This window comes from Lactuca virosa, chromosome 6 (assembly GCF_052849685.1).
Source record: "Lactuca virosa cultivar CGN04683 chromosome 6, Lactuca_virosa_CGN04683_v6, whole genome shotgun sequence".
Taxonomy (NCBI): domain Eukaryota; kingdom Viridiplantae; phylum Streptophyta; class Magnoliopsida; order Asterales; family Asteraceae; genus Lactuca; species Lactuca virosa.
In genome coordinates, this window is record NC_136431.1 from 269,365,664 (window position 1) to 269,375,538 (window position 9,875).

Below are 9,875 nucleotides of genomic sequence, written 5' to 3' on the forward strand. Positions count from 1 at the left end.
ATTGTGAGGTGATAAGAGAGTGGAGGGATCCACGTGGGAGTAATCACTTGGGATTATCGAGGAAAAACCATGGAGTGAGCCCATGGCGAGCGAGTGAGTGATGTAAGACTGCGGGGAGCGTAGCCTTCGCGAGTCGGTGAGAGAGTATCGTAAGACTGCTGGGAGACGTAGCAATAACGAGTCAGTGAGAGAGTATCGTAAGACTGCGGGGAGCCGTAGCAATCACGAGTCAGCAAGGGAGTGTCTTAAGAATGCGGGGAGCCGTAGCACTTATTAGTTAATAAGACAGAGTGTAGTAAACTGCGGGGAGCCGTAGTATTCACTAGTCAGAGCGTGACACGGAGGAGTTCTGTCATACCCCCGGCCGAGGCGGCGGAACATGTCGGGCTGTGCGGCTAAGTTCATGGATCACAGATAATTTGAATATACAGCACAAGTACAACAATAAACAAAACAACATTTCATTACATATTTATGTTTTCATACAAGGTTCCTACAGATAGTAATAAAATAATAATACGAGTTTGCCTTAAGAGTTAGGCATAACAGTTCAAACGTAGAAAATTAAAGTACTTGCGAGCCATGTTTTCCATCGTCTGAGTGTGCCCGAAATTTCACTGATTTCCTGAGAATACATGTATTTTGAAAGTCAACACGAGGTTGGTGAGAGTCACAGGTTTTCTGCTAGCCGCAGTAATAATACTTTCAAAAGTCCAAAAGTATTTTTCTTGTATAACAATAGTTGAAACAATGCTTGTCATGAGTCTTTAAAAGCCAAAAAGTATTTTTATAAATAAATCCATGCTTTTAAAGAAAACGTGTTTGTAATAACTTCATGAAAGTTTAAATATATCCATTGTATAAGTAACCACTATACTTAAAAATAGTTCTGAAAGCAACCAAACCTATGGTTGTAGTGAAAAAGTGAGAGAGATTCGTGTTAATGTTTTTAATGAGTTCTATAATCGAGCTATAGACGAAAAGTACCCCTCCCTACGACGCTTCATTGGACGTCGTAGTAACGATCGTATACACATATCACCTGCTACAATTGATCAGTCGATGGTTGTAGCTAGCAACCGCAGGTGCGGTTGTCGACCCCATATAGATCTATATATATGTACCTCGCTCCGAAGATTAATGATTATAGCAGTGTGGGGCAGGCTAAGTGATTAAACTCAGCTAATGAATAGTAGCGTCTCACTCAAAAACCATTAACGAAAAGTTTGTGAATAACTCTCAGCCCTAACTTAGTTATAGATAACTACCGGGCATAATGAATTTCGTAGTATAGTATTTGTAAAAGTCGAGTATGGTTGACGTATTTATAAAAGTATAAATTACTCGCTCTTATAGAGATATGTATTTTAACATAACGATCTTGTATAAGTGTGTAAATCCTTATGCATGATAGTATTCAGATATGGAAGTCTTTATAACTTTAAACTTGTAGCATGCATAGCATATAAGACTTATGTATTTGTGTCATAAATACTATATAGCACATGTATTCTCCCCCAAAACGAATAAATATAAAAGAGGGGCCGTAACTCTCACCTTATCGAGTGGTTAACGAGTAGTTATGAAAACCGGAAAGTATGGCGAGAGGTCACAATCTCCGAGATTAGTTCGATTTCCTAGAAATTTCGATATATATTAATATTTGGACGTGATTAGGTATTATAACAATTTCTTGAATAATTTCCACAGTTTTGCCAATTTAAAATTTATTGAAATAATTATTTTAAATAAATTTTAAATTTAAATTTATTATTTTCCACAAGTATTTAAATAACCCAAAATTTATTTAAACATGAAATCAATTTTAAAATTTCTAAAATATATAAATAAACATTATTTATTTAATTTTGTATTTAAAGTTGGATTTGTTTTCAAAGGATTTGTCCAGTTTAGGGTAGGTTTTAAAGATTTTAATAAAACTTTCATTATTTAGAACTTGATTTGAAATAATTCTAGATAGGGAGTGATGAATAATGGATAATTGCAAAGTTGGGGGATCATATCTATTTAAATGGAATGCATGTTTGTACAGTGCCGATTATTTACACAGGAGGTGTTAACCTCCTGTGTTCATTCGATATCCATGCATAAACAAAAAAAAAATTACGCATGATCTTATGGTTCTTTGGTTGTTTATTATGATCGACGATGGGAAGGAAATAAATATACAAGGTGGTGACGGTAGGGACTTACAGTCGCGGCAACACAGCAGTGGCAAAAGAGAAGGTGGGTTGCTCGTCGGTGGTGGCAGGAGGGTCCCCGACAGCCTCATGCTGCCTTCTGTTGCGTCTTCTGCCATAGAAAAAGAGAGGGGAGGGTGGAGAGACTCTCGGGAGTTGAAATCAGGAGCAAACCATGCTTGAAGGAGGTGTTTGATAGTAGTGGCAGTGGGTTGTGGTGTAAGGAAAGAGGAAGAGAGGGAGAGATTAAGATAGGGAGTGATAGAGAGAAGAAGAAACTGATGAGTTTGTGAGGATTCACGTGAAGTGGTGAAGTAATGCCCTCTATTTATAGTATAAATCCACACACACATGCTTACTAATGGCCATAACTCCAACCCATTTATGTACCTTTGGTGATACTTGCACACCAAGATAAAGAGTGAGGGAGAGGAGAAGCACGTGGGATATCACTAGCTGGAAGGAGATCATATTTTTGGAGTCCATCACCCCATGTGGGCCCCACATGGGGTTATACCTCCATTTAATGTCCAAAAAATACAAAAATCGGGTGCTTAGAGATTCGTGCATCGATTTTATTTTTCTAAAGCTCTGTTAGATAGAGTATAATTCAAGGATTCCAGAACATCAAACGGATTAATTTTTGGAGTTACGGATCTCCGGGAAATTGCGTTTGAAGTTTTGCGTCTTAAAGGCTGGCGGTGTCCGTTTTTGCGACTTTCATAAATATTTTCGTAAAAATTATTTCGAGTGTGAAATTAAATAATATACTATATCCTGAGTCCAAAAACGCACTCGGAAACCCCGTCGGCAAAGCATAAGTGCTTCAACGGTTCGATTCGGTTTTACGCGATTAAAGAAAAATAGTGTTTTATTGTCTGTTTTCTTAAAACGGTCGTATCTTTTGCATACGATCTCTGTTTTTGACTTTCTTTATATTTTCAGAAACAGGGGAACACGTACTGTCATATTTTAACGTTTGTTTTCCTCAAAACTGATTAATGTAAAATTTCTGTTTTTCTGACGCATTACCCAACGCTGCACTTGAGCATTTTGATTGGGTTACCAGTTTACACGTTTGGGCATAAAAATATCCTCAGATATTATATAATAATTGTACTGAACTCATTTATATTTCATTTGATGCACTCAAACTGACCGAGTTAAATATAAAATATATTTGTCGTAATTTAGTCTTTTGAAATCTATGCCCTAAATTCTGGGATGTCACATTACCTCCCCGTTAAGGGAATTTCGTCCCGAAATTATTACATTCTTTGCTACTTTATACTACTAGTTAGTTGTTTCACTAGTGGAGGGGGCATCATTGAATAAGTGAGGATACTTCTGTTTTATTTGGTCCTCGCGTTCCCAAGTAAACTCTGGCCGTCTACGAGAGTTTCATCAGACTTTTACTAGGGGTATTCGATTTTGCTTGAGTCTTTTGATCTCCCGATCCATAATCTCCGCTGGTTCCTCTACGAAATGAAGCTTTATGTTGACCTGAATTTCATCGAGTGGTACGACTAGGTTTTCGACGGCTAGACACTTTTTGAGGTTACACACGTGGAAGGTATCGTGAACTTTATTAAGCTCTTGGGGTAGTTTGAGCTTGTAAGCTACCAGACCAACCCTTGCTAGGATCTCGAAGGGTCCGATGTAACGTGGGTTTAGCTTTCCTCTTTTTCCGAATCTAATGACACCCTTCCATGGGGCAACTTTTAGTAGGACTCGGTCTCCTACTTTGAATTCCAATTGTTTGCGTCTGTTGTCGGCATAGCTCTTCTGCCGACTACGTGCGGCTTTTAGCCGTTCTTTTATCTGAACAATATTTTTTGTTGTCTCCTGAATGATTTTAGGTCCAGTGAATAGTGTATCCCCAATATGTTTTCCTGCTAGTTGGGTATCTCCAACTTCTGCCCAACATAATGGTGAACGTCATTTGTGCCCATACAAGGCCTCGAATGGAGCGGCCTTTATACTAGTGTGATAGTTGTTGTTGTAAGAGAACTCAACTAATGGCAAGTGAGTATCCCATGCGTTATCAAAGTCTATCACGCAAGCGCGGAGCATATCTTCCAAAGTTTGTATTATTCTTTCGCTCTGACCATCCGTTTGGGGATGGTATGTTGTACTCATATCAAGTTTTGTCCCTAGGGACCTTTGTAGTGATTGCCAATATCTGGAAGTGAATCTACTATCTCGGTCTGAGATGATGGATATTGGTACGCCGTGTAGTCTGACTATCTCCTTGAGATAAGTTCTAGTGAGTTTCTCCATCTTTTCAGTTTCCTTGATGGCTAAGAAGTGAGCGGACTTGGTCAAACGGTCGACCACTACCCAGATGGTATCATAACCGCTTGATGTTTTTGGCAGTTTTGTTATGAAGTCCATTGTTATCTGTTCCCACTTCCATTCTGGAATCGACGGTTGTTGTAGTAGACCTGACGGCTTCTGGTACTCTGCCTTGACCTTTGCACATGTCAAACATTTATCGACATAGTTGGCAATCTCTGCTTTCATATTGGGCCACCAATAAAGCTTTTTCAGGTTGAGATATATCTTGTCTGATCTGGGATGTATTGAGTATCTTGACTTGTGAGCTTCATTTAAAACCAAATCCCTAACTTCTCCAAATCTTGGAGTCCAAATTCGGTTCATGAAGTATCGCGTTCCATCATCTTTGAGGTCGAACTGTTTGTCCATGCCTCGTAGGTTTTCTTCCATGATGTTCTCAGGTTTAAGTGCTTCTAGCTGAGCATCACGAATTTGAATAGTGAGGTTCGAGTGGATGGCTAGGGTTAGAGCCTTTACACGAAGAGGTTTTGCTCGTTCCTTTCTGCTTAAAGCATCTGCCACAACGTTTGCTTTACCGGGATGCCAACGAATTTCACATTCATAATCATTCAGAAATTCGACCCATCTTCGTTGTCTCATATTCAGCTCTTTTTGATCAAAAATGTGTTGAAGGCTCTTGTGGTCTGTGAATACAATGCACTTTGTCCCGTATAGATAGTGCCGCCTAACCCTTGACGTGAGGGATCACAGTATACTACAAAGTCTTCTGTTCCCTCGGGAAGAGACAAAATCGGTGCACTGCATAACAATTGCTTTAATTTTTGAAAGGCATACTATTGACTGTCTCCCCAATCGAACTTTTTATCCTTCTGGGTTAGTGCGGTGAGAGGCTTGGCTATTTTGGAGAAGTTCTCGATAAATCTCCGATAATAGCCTGCAAGCCCTAAGAATTGGCGTACTTCGGTTGGTGTTGTTGGTGCTTTCCAATTCATGACCGCTTCAATCTTTGCGAGATCGACGTAAATCCCTTTACTGCTGACCACATGACCGAGGAAATGAACTTCGTTAATCCAGAACTCACACTTAGAAAACTTTACATAAAGTTTCTCTTTTCTTAACAGTTCCAAGATTAAGCGCAAGTGCTGGTCATGTTCTTCCTTGGTTCGTGAGTATATCAAGATGTCGTCGATGAACACAATCACGAATTTGTCCAAGTAGGGTTTACACACCCGATTCATAAGGTCCATGAATACGGCAGGTGCGTTGGTCAGTCCAAATGGCATCACTAGAAACTCATAGTGACTGTATCTGGTTCGGAATGCCGTCTTTGGAATATCTGCTTCTTGAACTCTAACTTGATGATAGCCGGATCGTAGATCGATCTTCGAGTAGTAGCAGGATCCTTATAATTGGTCGAACAGGTCGTCGATCATTGGGAGTGGATACCGGTTCTTGATAGTGAGCTTGTTCAACTCTCTATAGTCGATGCACATCCTGAATGATCCATCCTTCTTTTTGACAAATAATACCGGGACTCCCCAAGGGGAGAATCTTGGTCGGATAAAGCCTTTGTCGAGAAGTATAGTTCTTGCATTTCCGATGGAGCCAGACGTAAGGAGATCGTGCCATTGGTGCTTCACCCAGGGTAAGGTCGATTCGAAACTCAACTTGTCTGATAGGAGGTACTCCAGGTAGGTCTTCTTGAAATACATTCGGGTAGTCGCACACTTGTGGTTTGTCTTTGATTTCCTTACCCTTGTCTCGCGTATCCACCACGTGGGCTAAGAAAGCATAGCATCTCTTTTGCAAATACTTCCTTGCCTTCATGCAAGTAATGACTCTTAGGTTTTTCCCTGACTTATCTCCGTAAATTACAAGGGTTTCATTGTTTGGTAAGGGTAATCGTACAGCTTTTTCGTAACATAGAATCTCCGCTCGATGGGCTGATAACCAATCCATTCCGATGATTACATCGAAACTACCAATGGTTATGGGCATTAAGTCAACAGGGAACACGTGATTATTCAGGGTGAGAAGGCAGTTTGTAAGTATTTCTAAGGTGGTTTCTATTTGACCATTGGCTACATCTACCGTGTAAGCATTATTGAGTTTGTATGATTCATGATTTATCATTTTTCTAAACTGGTGGGAAATAAAGCTCTTATCGGCACTAGTGTCAAATAATACGGAAGCATAAATATTGTCGATAGGAAACGTACCAGTAACCACAGTTGGTTCCTGGCGTGCGTCTCCCGCACCTATCACAAACGCCCTTCCTTGACCACCCTGTCTCTTCAGCTTAGGACAATATTTCCTGAAATGTCCCGGTTGGTTGCACTCGAAGCAGGTTCGACTTTCCTTTGCGGTAGTATTTGAGGCTGTGTTGTTTGGGTTCATTTCGCAAAATCAGGCGGTATGACCCCTTAATTTGCAGTTGCTACAGATCATGCAGTCTCCAACATGATGATAGTTGCACTTAAGGCAGCGAGGTAGAGCTCCAGCATAGGGCTTTGCTGGATTGGGAGTGGTTGTGACTGCAGCATACACTGTTATAGGATTTGGGTTTGGCTTACGGTGCTTAAAGTTCCCTTGCGGCTTCCCCTGGAACTTTCTCTTAGAATTCCCAGTTTGGTTCTTTTCTTTTGCAGGGGCCATGGTGTTGGATTAGTGTCTAAGCCCATAACTATTTTGGTATGTACTTGACCCGATGGAGCATGGTCCTTTTGGGTTGCCTTCACCAAAGCCACTTGATAGGATGATTTATGGAGAAAAAGATTAATTATGATTTATTAATAATATGAATAATATATTAAGAGAGAAATCATATTGTTTAATTAGTATTAGTCAAGAATTAATTAGGAAATTAATTTTGTGACTAAAAGACATTAATTAAATAAAGGGGACTAGAACTGTCAATTGTGTGATAGTTGGATATTGGGCTAATGGACTCCATAGAGGATGGAGTGGACGAAATCTATGGGGAAACCCATTAGAATTCGTCCAAGGCCTCTAAGGAGGGATTCCATGGGTTGCTTAGGGCGTAAGCAGTCAAATTAGGGTTTCCTTGTTAGATAACCCTAATAGTCTCACTATTTAAGGACCCCTAGGGCAGCAAAAACGTGACTAAGAGATTCCTTAGGGTTTCTAGATGTTTTTGAGTGCCTCTCCTCTTCTCTTTCTTCATCCTCTTGCTCTTGGTGTTTGTGAGCCATTAGAGGAGTGACATTTGTGACTCTAAGCTTTCAGAAGTCAATTACAAGAAGGAATAGATTGTTATTACTACATAACAATCAAAGGTAAGATCTAAACCCTATTCTTATGTTAATATTGATTATCACATGCTAGATCTAGGGTTTATGGCTTTGGATGATTATTGCATGTTCATTAGACAAACTAGATCCAAAGCTTTAGGGTTTGCATGTACACCATAGGAATGTTGTAGTGCTCAAAACTCATCAGTGGTATCAGAGCCTGGGGCTGTTTGTTGATGAATTGATGCTATTTTGATTGTTTATTGCTTAAAAAATCGAAATTTTTTTGGTTCTGACTGCATGGCTCGCCGAGTCACTTGGTGAACTCGCCGAGTCGACTGAACTCGACGAGTTCAGGCCTGACTCGATGAGTCAAAGAGTCTGACAGCTTATTCTCGCAATTTTCTTGCTGTTTTGGCTTGAAATACTTACCATAAACGTTTTTAATTAGTAAAATCCGATTTTTATTGATTTTGGGTGAATATCCTTGCCAAAATAGTAGATAATTACCAATTAATCAAATATTTGTTGCCTTATAAGATAATGTTTAATTATTTTAGTTGTTTGGTGAATTATCTTGCAAGTAATTGGAGTAGGTCAAAATTAGATAACCATAATTAATTGTTAATTGTCTTATTTGAATTGTTAATCTAGAATGTTCTTGATAAAGTTTGGAAAAGTTTCAATTTTCTCCCTTTAGGTTTCATAGTTTTAAATTTCAACCTTAAAAGTTTTAGTTTTGAAATTGAAATAGTTAAACCCTAATGTTTTCAAAGGTTTCAAAACTTGCCCTCAAGTTTTGGAATTTAAATTTTTTGATTAAAAGTTTAATTTTTGAAATTTTAAATTCTAAAACCCTAGTTTTGAAAAGGTTCAAATTACACCCTTATGGTTTTATTAAGTTAATTAAAAGTATAATTAAAAGAAAGTTAATAAATCCATAATGATATGGTTTATATTTAATTTAAATTAAAAGTGTAATTTATAAAATTAAACCACCTAGTATTTTAAAAGTGTAAAATACACCCTATACTATATATAACATTAAAAGTCTAATATTATATATGTATAACTTAAACTGCTAGTCTTTCCGTTAGTAGGCCTCATTCACGAAGCTGGTCTATAAGGGGTGTTTAAGGAAATTGCCTATAAAATGGTGATTGAATGGGTATCCACTCTTACCCACCGCACTCTTGACTAGTGGAGGGTCGTTAGCCGAACGGGTAGGATAGGGAAAACCCTCTCCTCATTAAAAGTATAATGAATGTTAAAGTAACTAAATGTTTTAGTAAATTCCCAAATCTTAGTTACTTTAGGAAAAAGTGAAATCGATGCAATTCCATGGAATTACACTTTGTACCCTTGTCGAGACAATCAGTGGAGCGTGTGTGGTTAACCGGCACAGTAAGTTGGGTTTGGCATTGGTAGCGAAGGGTGACTCGATGTTTGTCATAGATCGATGGAGCGTGTGTGGTTAACCGGCACGTCGATTAGGTGACTGTAACATTGAGGGCACCATGTACATTCGCATGGTTATTCACACCTTATTTGTGATCCTCGGCATCCCAGTCACAAATGAGGGGCATAATCGAGATTAAACATGACATTGAAAAGTTTAATGAATCTCAAAAGATCTAGGAGTTTCAATTCATTTAAAACTTAACCTTCTTTTCGTTTTTCATGGTGGAAATTGGTAAATCGTCATTTACCTATCTTCAAATGTTCTGCGAGTTGGATTACGGCATCCCTCTTCCAATTTGTAGGATATTGTGTTGGGTCCTAGCCTTAATATCTCATTTGGGTGTTTTATTAAGGACTCAATTAACTAAACTTGAATTTTCTCCCGTTTTATAGATGTCAAAGTTTGACAACTATGGTATTCCTAAATCCGTTAGGAAAAGTTTTCCACATGAAGATGATGTTCCAGAACTGTATTGTGGAAATGGAAATCATGCTTCATTTTCTCCACCTCCTCCAATAATTCTCCGTGACCCACGTGTTCGAAGACTTGAAAAGTTCAAGGTCACTCAAGCCCTATTGGCAAAAGACACGAAAATGGAAAGTCTATATGTGCTCATGTCTTGGATAAAAGGTTACATATTGATAGTTTGGGAATGTTAGGTGT

The 9,875-nt window shown here is 38.8% G+C and overlaps 1 protein-coding gene across 1 annotated transcript; it reads right to left on the bottom strand.

The window, feature by feature from the left end:
• Positions 1 to 3,605: 3,605 nt before the first annotated feature.
• Positions 3,606 to 6,896, bottom strand: LOC145122527 (uncharacterized). Its single transcript, XM_079058117.1, has 3 exons — positions 6,029 to 6,896; positions 4,646 to 5,053; positions 3,606 to 4,117 (listed from the first exon to the last, which is right to left on the bottom strand). Exons 1-3 carry the CDS (start codon positions 6,894 to 6,896, stop codon positions 3,606 to 3,608), a joined length of 1,788 nt encoding a protein of 595 aa, XP_078914243.1.
• Positions 6,897 to 9,875: the final 2,979 nt, after the last annotated feature.